This window comes from Lynx rufus, unplaced genomic scaffold, assembly GCF_022079265.1.
Source record: "Lynx rufus isolate CCGP_SWC_20201006 ecotype Redwood Valley unplaced genomic scaffold, mLynRuf1.p SCAF_34, whole genome shotgun sequence".
Lineage (NCBI taxonomy): Eukaryota > Metazoa > Chordata > Mammalia > Carnivora > Felidae > Lynx > Lynx rufus.
The window spans coordinates 673337-689071 of record NW_025814850.1 but is presented as its reverse complement, the minus strand read 5'-3'; the positions used below and the strand labels follow the sequence as shown (position 1 = coordinate 689071).

Below are 15735 nucleotides of genomic sequence, written 5' to 3'. Positions count from 1 at the left end.
TGCTGGCGTGGACCTGGGCAAAGGACAGTTATAACAGGGTCTCAGTGCCTGTGGTAACCCTGGCCTTGACGTTCGACACACCAGACCCCCCCTCCCCCCCACTCGTAGAGGGCACTACCGGGTGTGCGGTGTGTAGAGGGATGTCTGGGCTCGTGGAGTGCAGTCTCTCATTTCCGAGCTCTCAGAAGACAGCGATAATTCCTGTTTAACCACCTCCAGCTTTCTTTGCTCTTATTTTGTTCTGTGATGGGGAAGTCCTGATTTTGATTGGACTCTGCTTAGTGGCTATTCCTGGCAGGGGTTAGGCTGTTCTCCCAGGACCTGGGCTGCCCCTTCTCTGGTCTGACCGTTCAGGCCCTTCTTTCCTCTTCAGGCCCTTGGAGCACTCCCCAGGAGTTGGTCAATCATTGATCCCCAAGCTGGGAAGATCTTGGTCCAGGCCCCTCAGGCTGTGAGGGAGGCAGGTGGCATGAGCTGGCTCTGGCCAGGGCTGCTCAGGGCAAAGTCCAGATTCCAGATTCCATCTGGGGATGCAGCCCCTCTAATGGACCAGATGGCTGTTTGCTGACTTCATTAGTTAAACGACCCAGGGGTAAAGGGAAGATGGATGTCCAGTTAATGGGCAGTAAATGAATCCTGCTGGCTGGGGGCTCAGTGTACCCAGTGGTTTCCCACTCCCCCAGGCAACTAAGGCTTCTCCTGGCCAACCTCGAGAAACCCAGATATATACACCTAAGGGTTGGGGTGGGGGGGGGCCTCCCAACAGCAGCTCGTACCTTAACACTTTATGTTTTAGTGGTAGGGCTGTGGATGGGTGAATGGTTAGATATTTAAGGTATAGAGTGTAGCTTTTCAAAAAATGTTAAAAAATTGCCATGGCAACTAAACACGACATCCCTGTCACATTACCTGTAAGTCAGGGAAGGAGGGGAGTGGTCTTAATTAATTTATTTCTCTTTTAACGGGGGAAAAGCTGTGTGGAAGGGCCGTCCGGTTTCTTGCAGAGCTGGGCAATTGTTAGGTCTGGGTGGGACCCCGGGAGGTGGTGGTGGGGAAGCCTGTGGAGGGGTTTGGAGGTTGGTGGTAGACGCCTTTGCCGGGGGGGCTGGCATCTGAGTACCTCTGCTTTTCTCACAGTTGTGACCAAAGATGGCGTCTATGTCCTTGACCTGGCAGCCAAGGTAGATGCCACAGCTGACTACATCTGCAAAGTGAAGTGGGGTGATATAGAGTTCCCTCCTCCCTTCGGGCGGGAAGCTTATCCAGAGGTAAGGCTGGCTGCTCTGGGGAGGAGATGGAACGTGATGGGGACCTGGGGGAGGGTGACTAATCTCAGAGGAGCATCGGGCCCCCCCTTGTGTGCTGTTTATTTGGCAGGAAGGGAAGGTCGAGAGCCATTTAATTTTCTTAAAACCCCCAAAGGAGGTGGGGGTGGGAGTCAGCCAAGCCTCTGAATCCCGGCCAGAAATCCTTTTAGACTTCTCTCTCAATCAACCTCCCTGGGCTCTTAACTTGATTTGTTGATAATTCCGAGTGGATCTTGCTCATCCTGCCGGGGGAAGGTAGTTCTCTTGGCCACTTGCTGAGAATTTTAATTGCTCTTTCCCACCACATCATCTGAGAGGTCTTCACAGCAGGATTAGGCCTGTGAGTCATAACCCAGGCCAGGGCAAGAGGCTGGGCCGGAAGAAGGGGCGTGTGGTGAACCAGGCAGGCAGACATTGGGATTGGGGGCTGTTTAGAAGCAGGGTGACCTAGTGAGACTTGGGACTTGGGCAGAGGGTCAGGGACTTGAGGACAGAGAGAAAGGAGTTGGGAAGTTTGTCCCCAGGCAGCGACTGTGGCTATGGGTGGTTCTGGTCCTTGAGGACATCATCGTGTTTTGTCCCAGGTACTTAGGACCCTGCACAACCCCTCTCCCTGACCCTCTTGAGATAATGGAGGACCTCTTCATGTGTCTTCAGGGAAAGGGACAGGGTCCCAGGTGCTGGGACCTGGTGAAGGGGGTATCCTTAGGACCCACCTGTTGCTGTCTGGTCCCTAGGAAGCTTACATTGCAGACCTGGATGCCAAAAGTGGGGCGAGCCTGAAGCTGACCTTGCTGAACCCCAGGGGGAGGATCTGGACCATGGTCGCCGGAGGTGGTGCCTCTGTCGTGTACAGGTGACTGAGGGGCTACTGAAAGGATGGCAGCTGGGCCTACCCCGAGTCCATGTGTGCACAGCCTGGATGAGATTGCCTTACCTTGGAGTGGGGATGGGGGGGTCTTCATCTTCTCCCCTTGGCGTAAAGCAGGGCTCTGGTAAAAGCCTGCCCTGTACACTGTTCCCTGCAACTTTCTTACTTAAAAAAAATTTTTTTTAATGTTTATTTTTGAGAGAGAGAGGCAGAGCACGAGCGGAGGAGGGGCAGAGAGAGGGAGACATAGAATCCAAAGCAGGCTCCAGGCTCTGAGCTGTCAGCACAGAGCCCGACATGGGGCTTGAACTCATGGACTGTGAGATTATGACCTGAGCCGAAGTCGGACACTTAACCGACTGAACAACCCAGGCGCCCCTCTTATTTTTTTTTTTTAAGTTTATTTATTTGTTCTGAGAGAGAGAGAGAGGGAGAGAGTGGGGGAAGGGCAGAGAGAGAGAAGGAGAGCTAGAATCCCAAGCAGGCTCTGTGCTGTCAGCAGAGTCTAACGATCCCATGAACTGTGATATTCCGACCTGAGCTGAAGTCAAGAGTCAGACATATAAGTGACTGAGCCACCCAGAAGCCCCTTGTTTATTTTTATTTTTTAAAATCTTTATAGTTAGTGCTATGGGCTTCCTGCAGAGATACAATAAATGCAGAAAAGAACCCAATAGTAAACATTGCTTGGCTGTTTCCCCATCTCTCCTGCTAGTAGGTCACCACAGTGAACACGTTGCTGTGTGTCCTTCCAGCTGTTTTAATGCCTGTATAAGTATTCATACTTTAACAGTTTATAAGAATATTGGGATCATATTCCACAGTCTTTGCAGTAATTGGTTTTTCACTTAAAGCACAGTAGACATCTGTTCGTTTCTAGGCAGTAATCTGCCACGTTCCCTTCCAAGCCTGGCTGAGCTCTCCTCTAGTTGCAACCATTTTACTTCTCCGTTGGGCAGCCAAGCAGGGACTCCTGGAATATGTGATTCTTCTTTGTGTCGGGAGGTGCTCCTTGTTCCTTTTACTTAATGTTGTCAATCCAGGACCCCACTGTGGCTGGGGGCTGGCAGAGAGTGCTGCCCGGGAGAGCCTGATGCGACTTCAAGTGTGACTTCTGTGGACCTTGAGGGTCTGAGACCCGAGAGGTCGGTTCCATAAGCTGACTATGGGGCTTTCGGGGCATCTGTGTGTCCTCATCGGCACCAGGCTGCCACCCTCAGCCACTAGAGTCAGAATCAGCACTGACTTCCGTGTCTCCCTGACAGTGATACCATCTGCGACCTAGGGGGTGTCAATGAGCTGGCAAACTACGGGGAATACTCAGGCGCCCCCAGCGAGCAGCAGACCTACGACTATGCCAAGACGATCCTCTCCCTCATGACCCGGGAGAAGCACCCAGATGGTGAGACACACACGCTCCTTCCCCAGAATGGCCCATTGTGCCACAGTGGGAATAGCTTTGGGCGAGGAAGCACTGGGGTTGTGGTCCTGCTCCTTTGCGGCCTGGGGCTATTTAGCTTCTGGACCTCTGTTTCTCCAACTGTACAGTGGGCAGTGTGGCCTCTGTCAGATGGAGGCTGCGGGGAGGCAAGGAAGCGATATGTACATAAAGTTCTGTAGGCAGGTGCAAGGGAGGAGGTAGCAATGTGCTCTTACTGACTTGTAGAAACTCAGTTCTTAGTGGCCCACTTCTACACTCACTGTTTGGGCTGTGGGATTCCCAGCTTCACTTTACCGCCTGTCTAGTGTTTGGGGGCTACACATACCAGTTCCCTTTCCTTTGAGCCAATAGAGATTCCTACCAGGAGTATCCAGAAATTAAACCGGGTTTCTCAGTGGCAGCCAGGAATGACGTAGAGGTTCTGTGGGTTTGGATTAACCACCTGCTCAGTGGCATGGGTAATGGAGAGCTGAGTTGGTTAAGACTGAACGGATGTCAAGGGAGGTCAGCCTGCTCCCCAACCCACCCAGCCTCTGCACTGACACCTCCTAACAGTTGAAGGATCCGTGCTTAGAGAAGAGAGAACGCCCTCGGTTGGATTTCTGGTAGGATGTTCTACTTTTCTAGCCCTTTTTTGACCTCTCTTACTCCCAACACAGGCAAGATCCTCATCATTGGAGGCAGCATTGCAAACTTCACCAATGTGGCTGCCACATTCAAGGTAACCAGCCACCGGGGACCGTGTAGTCTCTGGGGAATGTGGGTTTGGGAAAAGCCAGGAAGGGAGGTTTCTGCAAGCAAAGTTTGAGGCAGAAGCAGGTTTCCATGACTTACCCAGCTGAGTAGGGGCTCTTGTCCCAGGGGCCCTTGTTGGGGATGCAGAAGACGCTGGGATAGATTTGGGTCTTCTCCAAAAGGTCAGAATGAGGAAAATGGATCGATGATCTGAGGCTCTTGCTCATCCAGCTGAGGCCTGTCAGCCTGGTCCCTGTGCACAGGTCAGGGGCGAGGGCACACAGTTCTGAGTGTGACTGCTGGTCAGAAAGGGCGACAGAGCTAACCTGGCTCAAGAGTCCTCAGGAGGCCATTTCTTGTTCTGTACTGTCTGACGCTCAGGGAATGTCCCTTCTGGTAGCGCATATTTGAGAATGATGGATAAATAAATGTCCACCTTGAAAGTCTGAGCTCTCATGAAGTGGGGGACCAGGCCTCATCAGTCTTGCCAAAAACAGAGTCTCTCTAATGGGTCCTGATTCAACAGACCAATCTGAAACAGGTGAACCTTGGCAGTTTTATTTTAACTTTTGAGCAACCCTATGACAAAGGCAGCCCTGTCGATATGGATGGTTACTTCTGGGAACAGCAACCAGGTGGCATGCCTTGGGGGACAGAAATTAGACTTCTGACCCAGGAGAGACCGCATTGGTGCACACCTGTTCATTCTCCCAAATTGTTTCCAGAGTTGATACCCATTGCAAGGGCTGTTCTCCAAAATCGCTGGAAGAAGCTTTAGTAGGACTTTGATATTTAAGTGGACTAGATCCTGATACTTCTGAGAACCCTTGCATAGGACCCTGGTCTAGATCCCCGCCACCTGCCCCCGGCTGCAATAAGAGATAACAAGAATGACTGGAGACGGCACCCTGTGCATTGAGGGGTGTGACTCCCAGGGACTCCAAACTGCTGCCCCAGCAACATCACAAGTGACTGCATATCCCGGGCCTTTCGGTTGCTTGTGCGTAGTCCAGTCCACACGTGTGAAATTCTTGACTGCCGGGGCCTGCCATGCTTCTTCGTGAGAAGCAGTCCTTGTTAGGTACACCTGGGATGTTCGTTCATCGTGATTATAAATAATTGCCTTATTTTTAGGCACATGTCTGTCGTCCCTTACTGCTTCCAGGGCATCGTGAGAGCAATTCGAGATTACCAGGGTCCCCTGAAGGAGCACGAGGTCACGATCTTTGTCCGAAGAGGCGGCCCCAACTATCAGGAGGGCTTGCGGGTGATGGGAGAAGTCGGTAAGATGGCGACCTTTTCTGTCCCCAGCGCTCTGTGCCGGGTCTTCGGCCACTTGCTTCTACTTCCAGTGTGTGCGCTCCTCTGATGCAGAGCTCGACCTGAACTTCACAATGGCTCAGAAAACATTTCCATTCAGCTGTTCATTTAACAAATATTTGTGGAACACCTGCTCTGTGTGGGCTGTGTGCCAAGCACTGGGGTTGCAGCTGTACATTTGACCGACAGTAATCCCTCGTGCTGTTAAAAACATTGACAGTAATGTCAGGTGGCGCTAGGTGACATGAAGGCAAACAAAGCTGAGTAAAGGATAGCTTGCGTGGGAGGGGACAGGGCCGGTTTTAATGGGGTGATTGGTGAAAGCCCCACCAAAACGGTGACATTTGAGCAGTGACCTGGAGGAGAGGAGAGAGCACTTAGCAGTGTCTGCAGAGAGAAGGCCAAGTTCCAAGGCCCTGAATGGGAGTGTGCTGCTGTGCAGGACCAGCAGGCAGGGCCGAGGGAGCGAGGGCAGGGTGTTGGCAGGTAAGGGTGGGAGGCAGTGGGAGCTATGTGGGACTGGTACAGGTACGGGGGAGCACTTGGCCTTGACCCTGGGCTGGCAGCCTCTGGAAGACTTTGAGGAAGTGGCACAACTTGATTTTGGGTTAGAAGGGTTGTTTTGGCTGCTGGGTGGAGCTCGGGCTCAGGGGCAGGAGGGTGGAGACCACTTGGGCTGTGGGGGGAGAGATGGGGACGATCGGTTAATTGGTAGAACAAGAGAGCAGAGTGCAGACCTCATTGCTAGGAGCACTTATGTGGGGAGCAGGGATTCACATGAAGCGTTGGAGGGGTGACAGACGCGTGCCATGCCCTTTGATTGGAGGGGCAAAATCTTGCCATCTTCCCATTTTTGCAAATCTGGTATCCGTGGCAAATAGGAACCTGCCTCAATCACCTGAAGGGGTGCCAGGTCCTCGTTTTCACCTACAGCTGAGTTCCTGCCATGGGCCCAGCCTTCGGGACAGCATGGTGAATGTTAGTCACGGTCTGGCCATTAAACTCACAGAACATTAAATAAGTAAACACTTACTAAGAGGTTGATCCCTCTCAGTTAGGGATGTGTACAGTGAAGTGGCAGGGGAGACGGAGGAGGAGGTGGCGAGTGACGAGGGAGCTCCACACAGAGGACCGAGGGGGGCTGGAGCCCCGAGGAAATGAGCCCAAGGCTCAGGCACAGAGGCCAGGCCAGGCGGAAGTTGAGGTTGAGGGATGGGAGGGCCAGGGTCTCGCTGCCCACAGCAGGACGGTGCTTGTGGCTGCACTTCAGGGTGTCGGTAAAGCCAGGTCTTGCTCTTATCAAAGCAGGTGGTCTTTGTGAAGATTTGTTTGGTGGTAAAAATATGACGGTTGGTCTATCCTGGATAATTGGCCTTGTGCAGAAGGCACTAGATGCCAGGCAGGGCCCCCTGCAGAGAAGTGTGGACGTGGACACTTATTTGAAGACTTGAATGGTGGATTCTTTTCTTTACTCACAGGGAAGACTACTGGGATCCCCATCCATGTCTTTGGGACTGAAACTCACATGACAGCCATTGTGGGCATGGCCCTAGGCCACCGGCCCATCCCCAACCAGCCACCCACAGCGGCCCACACTGCAAACTTCCTCCTTAATGCCAGTGGGAGTACCTCGGTAGGTGCCCCCTCTCCTCTGCCTTAAAACCTGCCTTGTCATCTTTGTTACCCTCTCCTACCTCCCTCCCATCCAGGACACAAGTGCCCCTCTTCTGTTCCTAGTCGTCTGTGGGCATTGGACAAAGACGGGCTGGTTTCTAGATCTCTGCTGGGTTTTTTTCTGCCCAATCAAGGTAGTATAATGGAAAGCCTACCGGGTTTTATTAGTTTAGTTTAGTTTAGTTTCTTAAGTAAGCTCTTTACCCAACGTGGGACTTGAACTCACAACCCTGAGATCAAGAGTCTCATGCTCCACAGACTAAGCCAGCCAGATGCCCCAAGACCAGGGGTTTTTAAATCAGACTGGAGTTCAAATCCTGTTGAGAGAGAGACCTTGGCAGGTGTCTTACCCTCCAGAGCCTCAGTTTGCTTATCTGTGACATAGAACAATACTAATTCCTATCTCAAAAGGGTTGTTGTAGTAGTACTTTTGCAAGCACTTAGTAGAAGATAGTGCTGTACAGGATTCTTATTACCTGATTTCTTTGGGGTCTTAAGGCTCCAAAGCTCAAGGACTAATAGTTCTTTTTCCCAGTTGCTACCTGTGACTCTTATCATGTCTCCTTGTCCCACCCCAGACTCCAGCCCCCAGTAGGACGGCATCTTTTTCTGAGTCCAGGGCTGATGAGGTGGCACCCGCAAAGAAGGCCAAGCCTGCCATGCCACAAGGTAAGTGGCAGCCAGCAGATTCAGGCACTCCCTGTCTGCCTGTCCTTTCTGGGCCCTGCTGGGGTGGGCCCTGCTGGGGTGCCGGAACATGGTTTGGGCTGTGCTGTAAGAGTGTGCATGGCACATGGGCCAAATGGACACAAGGACATGAAGAGTTGAACCTTCCTGAGCCTTTCTGTGGGCTCCCCATGCTGCACCTGGGTCACCTCGCTCCCCACTGTCTTCCCCTCTGTCCCCTTACTTCCGTGGGGGTGTGTGAGGTGGCGAAGGAGACAGGGTGACAGAAATACCTGGGGGTGGCAAGGCCTCCCAGACTCCACTTCTTTTTTTTCTTTCCTTTTTTTTTTTTTTAATGTTTATTTATTTTTGAGAGAGAGAGAGAGACAGAACATGAGTGGGGTAGGGGAAGAGAGAGAGAGAGGGAGACACAGAATCCAAGGCAGGCTCCAGGCTCTGAGCTGTCAGCACAGAGCCTGACTCAGGGCTCAAACTCATGAACTGGGAGATCATGACCTGAGCCGAAGTTGGTCATTTAACTGACTAAGCCACCCAGGCGCCCCTCCCAGACTCCGCTTCTAAGTGGAGAGCAGGAGCCTAGAGCTGGTCCAGCAGAGCAAGGGCCCTCACAGTGGTTCCTGCCCGCCCAACCTCTTGGGGCTCCTACAAAGACCCCCCTTCCTGTGAGCCCACCGTAAGAGCACACGTCATTTACCAGCCCATCCGCAGTTTGCCTTCTGTGTCTGTCCGTCCTCTGGTTCATCAGATGCGACCCCTGCCACCACCCAGCTCTTACAGCCAGTGTTAATTAATGCAGCCCCTTCCTGGTACAGGAAGTCTGCACTTGAGGCATTTTGGGAAATAGTTACACTGGCTCCAGGCACTCAAGATTGTACACTGTTTCCCCGCAGTCCCCAAACCAGCAGCTTTGTCCACAGAATGACAAGTTCAACCCTACGATAACCTGATCCTCTTACTGGGCTTCATGGGGACAAAACGGGATTGGCATTATAAGGGTGTGATGGGGCCAGCTGTCCCTCCACCAGGCCTGGGGGCTCTGGTGTTCAGCACACCTTCCAAGCCTTCTAGCTCCTCCTGCCCCCTCTCTGCCCCTTTGGCCCTTTGCTCTCTCTTGCTTCTGCTGTGCTGATCAGCACTCTCTCCTCTTCAGTCGGCTTCACTCCTGTCTATTGTGGAATAGACAAGACTTGGTGAGGGCGTCAGCCTTATGAGGCTTGTCCTTGGGATCCTTCCCTTTTCCCACCCTCTCCCTCTAAAGCCTCCAGCTACCAGCAGGTGACTCAGTTGCCTTGGTCATTTTCTTTGACAGATTCAGTCCCAAGTCCAAGATCCCTGCAAGGTAGGATGCCCCTGCCCCTGCCTCGCCCCAGCTCTGTGTGTGGCTTTGTTAGTGGGTTATAGTCTTAACTGTGTGCTTTGTTTCCCCCCCAAGTCCTAGTCCTTGCTCTCCCTCCCCTTCCCACCCCTGCTTAGTCACTCCCACCCCCACTCAGCACTCTCCTGGCCGGCTGTCTCTGGCTCTACACTCAGGACAGGACATGGCATGGAGCGCAGGAGCAACAGCTGGGCCCAACGCCTTGGAGAGTAGGGGTGGTGCCTGCTGAGGAGGGAGGGGAGTCCTGGGAAGGAGGGAGCCATGGACACTGAAATGGGGTGGAGGGTGGTGGCAGCACAGGCGCACGGAGGGCAGCCTCAGCTCTCCCGATTCCCATCTGGGTCTCATGGTCTCTTTTCCTACCAAGCCTCACCCCTGCCCGCTGCATCTCTGAGCTCTTAGTGCCAGCCATGGGTTTAGATTTCTCTGGGTTTTTGGGGAAGACAGGCTGGACAAGGGGAGATGTAGAAGCCTGGATGGATGTGCAGTAAATCTGTGGAGGGGATCTGGGTTTGGTCTGGTGAATGAGGTCACTGCTTACGAGGGACATTTTCAGTGCTCACTCACACGTTCACGCAAAGACACCTTCACCTGTTGCCTAAAGTGAATGGATTCATTGCTTCAAAGTGTCAGGGCTTCTGCTTCTGCTTGACTTTTTGACTTTCACAGCTATGAGAGATTTTGCTCCAGGGGAGGGGGAAAAAATTTCTGATGATGACCTTTGATACCTTGCTAAGGGGAGGGGAAGGGGCACCTAGGCTAGAGTCAGGTATCCCCCCGGAAAGGCCAGGAATGCAAACCTCTGACCATCTGCCTTTAATCCCTCTGGTTCCTGTCTCTGGCGAGATCCTTTATTACCTGAATGACCCAAGCACTGTGCCGAGAGAACAGGGGTCTACTCCAGTTCTGAGAGCTCTTCACCCAAGGGGTGGGCTTATCTTATTGTTAGTTCCTGAGCCAGACTTCGGAGGGAGAGGAGGACAAATAGTGCAGCCAACAGGGGCGTCTGGTGGGGGTGTTAGGCCTGCAGCAGGGGTTCTCTGAGGCCCTTGCTGCTGGTTAGCTGAGGATGACAGCCTTCTCTGTGCTCTAATTCTGTGCCTTTCACGCTGGAGGTACAGTTGGGCCTGTAGAGATTCCAGGCTTTGTCCCCTTTCTGTAGTCTTTTGGGTAGACAGATGTGTGTATGTGTGCTTGCTCGCACTCTGACTTGGGTCCGTCTGGGCCCCCCTCCTGCGAGGGTGGGGAGGGGCCAGGCCACCCTGGTTTGTATCTCCCCTCCTCCTTTGCACAATTGAGCTGCACCTTAAATTAGTATATAATCTGGCTCTGATGCTAGATGACAGGATCTCTGTCACTTGTCATCTCCAAGCTTCCGGTTCCTGGGACTGGGAAGTGAGGGTACCGGATTAGGTGGCTTCCTTTGTTCTGTGATCCCGTGTCTTGTGAGAACCCAGATGGGTCCGGTGACAGTAAGTCCCAGGTATTTGGAACAGCAGGAGCCTTGTGCTATGGGAAGCTTACAGCTGGGAGGGAAGAAGCAAGCCTGTGTAGGGATGAGAACCCCACATGCCTTGGGAGAGTGATCTTAAATTTATTAAATCACATCTTGAGCCTGATTAGCAAAGCCCACACTAGACTAGTACACTAGGTTAATTAATACCAGATGGCCACGGAGCTCAGTGCATTGATTTCCCTGGGGGAGCTGAGAACCTCCCTGGGGGGCTACTTTCCTCCAGCAGGACTTGCAGAGAAGGGAGAGTCCGGTCACCTGCCTGCAGGGTGGTGAAGGAGCGTTTCCCTTCAAGGCATGGAAGCATTTCTGAGCCTTTTTCCCCCCCCTTCTTTTGCCTCTCCTTTCTGCCCTGTGGGACCAGCCAGAGCATTGTTCTGATCAGGAAAGGGCCAGAGGGAGGAGGGCAGGAGGAACAGCACAGAGAATGTGGGGAGGTGCTGAGAGCCAGTGTGCTTAGGCCAGAACCTCAGGTAGAAAGAGTAAGGCCATGGCCAGCCTCTACTTTGGACCTACACTGACCTAGAATCATGAGGATTTGGATCCTGACCCAAGCTGATTTATGTCCAGCTTTAGAGGTGGTGATTGTTGGGTTGTTTAAAATCCTGCAGGTACTAGAATTAGGAGAGCTTAGTTTTTTCTTGGTGACTTTAAAAATAATTTATCAAGCCTTTGTTGGCATATAAGCAAAATGCTGATTATACTCTTTTCCTGTGAAGGTGAGCAGGTCCTGTAGGGATTCTCTGCCTGTGGACCTGTTCTCTGCATGGGAGTCCTTTCTGTGTTCGTTGCTAGCTCTTTACCAGCCAGGCAGGTCCTCTTAGCTCTCTTTGCTCTCTCTGCCCCCTCTTTCCAGAAAAAACGAGGCACCTCTTCCCCAAGTTCTCAGAACCCCATCCTCTTGACGTTGCTCTGCGGTGGTGATGAGCGCCCCTCCCTGGACTGGGCATGGAGGGGTGTGGCAACCCCTGAGGGCCCCCCGGGGGTGTGTGTTCTGGGTGCACTCGCTGTGTCTTTGCCCACCAGGAAAGAGTGCCACCCTCTTCAGCCGCCACACAAAGGCCATCGTGTGGGGCATGCAGACCCGGGCTGTACAGGGCATGCTGGACTTTGACTACGTCTGCTCCCGAGATGAGCCCTCCGTGGCCGCCATGGTGTACCCTTTCACGTGAGTCCCACCAGGGCGGGAAACTAGAGATGGCTGCCAAGTGGGATTTCCTCATCTCATCCCCCTCACTAAGAGCTGGGGGGAGCCAGCAAGATTATCCGCTTGGCTGGGGAAGCACCTGCCATCCCAGACTGGGGCGATCCATATTCCTGGGGGATCTTTTCCCCAGAGTTTGGAACTCTTTGAGGACAGAGGCCCTGTCTTTCCACCTTCTAGATGAAGCTCCTCCCTTGGCTCCGCCCTCCCCAGCCCCGACAGTTTGGGGCTGTCCTGACCCCTCCTCCTTCTCTCTCACAGCGGGGACCACAAGCAGAAGTTTTACTGGGGTCACAAGGAGATCCTGATCCCTGTCTTCAAGAACATGGCTGATGCCATGAAGAAGCACCCAGAAGTAGACGTGCTGATCAACTTTGCCTCTCTCCGCTCAGCCTATGACAGTACCATCGAGACCATGAACTACTCACAGGTAGATCACTGGGTCCTGGGGTGGGGAAGCAGGGAAAGCCCTTGCGTGGTGTCAGCCAGCACCGCCACCTGGGCTAAAGGGCTTGGCACTCGGGACTGGCTGGCGATCGAAAGTGGTTGGATACACTTGATCTTCGGAAGGTAGGGTTAGGGAGGTAGGGTGGTAACTGAGGGCGGGCAAGCCAGACAGGGCTGCTTACCTGGGCTAACAAAGAGTCCGTTCAGTATCATCTACCTCTGCCAGAACCTCCCTGTGCTGCTAGGACTGGCTCTAAGAATAGAATCAAAAGCAATTTCTTATGAAGTCATTACATATTTATTACAAAGAAAACTTAAATACTGTTAAATAAAAAGAAGAACATAAATGCTTCAGTTAAGTAAGTCCTATTTCTCAGAAACACCGTTGCCAACATTTGAGTGTATCCTTATCGGTACCTTTTTCTGGATTTGAACAGGTGGAATAATACTGCATGTAACTATTTTGTAATCCATTGTTTTCAGTTACTTTTTCTACATCAATAAATATTTATTGGCAACATCGGTTTTGCTTTTTCAGGTCTTATGGTGAGCATCTTAGATGAACATTTGCATATATCCTTAATTATTTCCCCAGCACAAATGTCTAAACCAGTCAGACTGTTGCATCAGAATGTACAGATTTGAAAGCCTTTGTTTGATCCATCCTGCCCAGGTGCCCTCCGGAAAAATTGTATGGACATAATCTCCATCACTAGTCCAAGAATGCCTGCTTCCCTGTACCCTGGCCAACACTTGAATGTTTGCGTTATAAAAACACATATTTGACGAGTGATAGGCATTCTACTTAACTTGTGTATCTTTGATGATTAACTAAGATGAACTTTCAAAAACATTTATTGACCATTTATATTTTATGAGTTGCTCTCCCTTCCTTTTTTTCTGTTGAGGTATTTGTCATTTTTGTTACTGATTTGTACGAGCCTTTATATTTTTTTTAACATTTTTTTAACGTTTATTTTTGAGAGAGAGAGACAGAGCACAAGCGGGGAGGGGCAGAGAGAGAGGGAAACACAGAATCTGAAGCAGACTCCCAAGTTCTGAGCTGTCAGCACAGAGCCCAACGCAGGGCTTGAACTCACGAACTGTGAGATGGTGACCTGCCAAAGTCAGATGTTCAACTTACTGAGCCACCCAGGTCCCTCTGTACGAGCCTTTATAGATTAAGATATTGATTCTTCTGTTCAAAATGATTGTCTGGTCCCAGACTGGCCTAGTTCAGCTTATGATGGGAGAATGTAAACTTTTGTTCCCATCTCAGTGAAACAAAAACAAAAACACACCTGCTGAAAATGAGTTGTTTTTTTATTCTTGAGCAAAGGTTAACAGACTATAGCCTAAGGGTCAAACTTAGCTCTCTGTTTTTATAAATAAACTTTTATTGGAACACAGCCATATTCATTCATATACATGTTGTCCATGAGTGCCTTCATGCTACACAGGCAAAGTTTAGTAGTTACTGCAGAGACCATATGACCGACAAAGCCAGAAAAAGTTTGCTGGCCCTGAGAGCCAGATAGAGATGGTTCTTGATCTTTCCTGCCCAACCCTCCTCCCCAACCCCCCCACCCCTACCCCTTCTGGCTTTCTCCCCCAGCCCAGTCTCTGGTCTGTGTGTGGAAGCAGCTCGTGTCCCGTGCTGGCCCTGGGACATAGAGTCGGAGACTCAGAGAGTACAGTGGAGAAAGCTGTAGATACTTGCTTTATGAGCAGGCATCAGGACAGGTGGGGGGGACAGGTGGGTCTGAGTCTTGAGGGTTTTTGAATGGGAGAGAATGTAGCCGCTTTGACGGTCATGGGTTTTCAGAAACATTTATTCCTGCTTAGGTTACTGAGTTACTGTGGTGTTAACCAATGGAGATTGGTTTCGGGTATCTATGCCTCTCGCCTCTCCTTTTGGAAGAGGATTGGAGTGATGAGGCTGGGAACAGAGGTCTATGGGAGGAAGGGGTGCATACTGTTAACATTACTTTGTTCTTAGAGCCTGGAAGGGGGCATGGAAGGTTGGTCCTGTATAGGTTGCTGCCTCGTTGCTTCATCTGAGGCACAGAGTTAACAGGAAGGGACTGTTCTTTAGATCCGGACCATTGCCATCATAGCTGAAGGCATCCCTGAGGCCCTCACAAGGAAGCTGATCAAGAAGGCAGACCAGAAGGGAGTGACCATCATTGGACCTGCCACTGTGAGTGTCCTTTTCCAGAAACCCTTTTCTTTCTTTCTTTCTTTCTTTCTTTCTTTCTTTCTTTCTTTCTTTCTTTCTTTCTTTCTTTCTTTCTTTCTTTTTAATGTTTATTTATTTTTGAGAGAGAGACAGCGTGTGCATGGGGGAGGAGCAGGGAGAGAGGGAGACCCGGAATCTGAAGCAGGCTCCAGGCTCCCAGCTGTCAGCACAGAGCCCGACTCGGGGCTCGAACTCAGGAACTGTGAGACCATGACCTGAGCCGAAGTCAGATACTCAACTGACTAAGCCACCCAGTTGCCCCAAGCCTTTTAAGTTCAAGGCTGTCTTATAAAGTTCTGGGCCCACAGAAAACTAAGTTGTTGACTCTTCTGTTTCCCTGTTAGGTTGAAAAGATTCAGAGAGTACCTATTGAAAGTGCATATCTACTTTAACGGGCCATATCTACTCTCTGCAGGCCATGTCACTTTTATAGTTTTAAGGGGCTAACTGGGAGATTTTCTCTGTCCACCTCCATACAACCATAGCATAATCTTTATTACTTTAATTGTAAACCAAAGGAAAATCTACCTAGGGGTTTTATGTGCCCAAAGGTCTTCAACATAGAAAGAAACTGCTCTGTGACTATTTTGTTGTTGTTTTTACTTAGTGGTTGAGTTAAAATTTTGTCCGAAGCTAAGATCTTTTAGTTAAGCAAGGGGCCTTTCATCTCAGAGGCAAGGGTGATTTTGAGCAGAGGCATACACCTGTGTTTCACACTTTAATGGGTGCTGTCACCCTTTTAGAGCCAAGGTGACTTAACCCCTGAGTATACATATCTGAACGTGCAGTAGTAGTGAGCCGTGTTTTACAAGTAAGGTTCTCTTTTTTTCCGCATAATGTCGCTCGCGGGAGAGATGAGATTCTTAAGCCAGAAACTCAGTGTGTAGGTGTTAACTCTCTTGGAACATTTTCTCCCCGTCCT

The 15735-nt window shown here is 51.1% G+C and overlaps 1 protein-coding gene across 2 annotated transcripts in view; it reads left to right on the top strand.

Moving 5' to 3' along the window:
- ACLY (ATP citrate lyase) overlaps nucleotides 1-15735 on the top strand; it is a 44972-nt gene that overhangs the window by 9767 nt on the left and 19470 nt on the right. The window contains exons 7-17 of one of the 2 annotated variants that reach the window (XM_047093385.1): nucleotides 1138-1268; nucleotides 2045-2163; nucleotides 3444-3580; nucleotides 4279-4340; nucleotides 5520-5637; nucleotides 7153-7307; nucleotides 7927-8017; nucleotides 9345-9374; nucleotides 11950-12091; nucleotides 12389-12557; nucleotides 14670-14774. In XM_047093385.1, the coding sequence (XP_046949341.1) occupies nucleotides 1138-1268; nucleotides 2045-2163; nucleotides 3444-3580; nucleotides 4279-4340; nucleotides 5520-5637; nucleotides 7153-7307; nucleotides 7927-8017; nucleotides 9345-9374; nucleotides 11950-12091; nucleotides 12389-12557; nucleotides 14670-14774 (1259 nt within the window). The remainder of the gene's footprint in view (nucleotides 1-1137; nucleotides 1269-2044; nucleotides 2164-3443; nucleotides 3581-4278; nucleotides 4341-5519; nucleotides 5638-7152; nucleotides 7308-7926; nucleotides 8018-9344; nucleotides 9375-11949; nucleotides 12092-12388; nucleotides 12558-14669; nucleotides 14775-15735) is intronic. The other variant, XM_047093386.1, reaches the window with a different exon arrangement.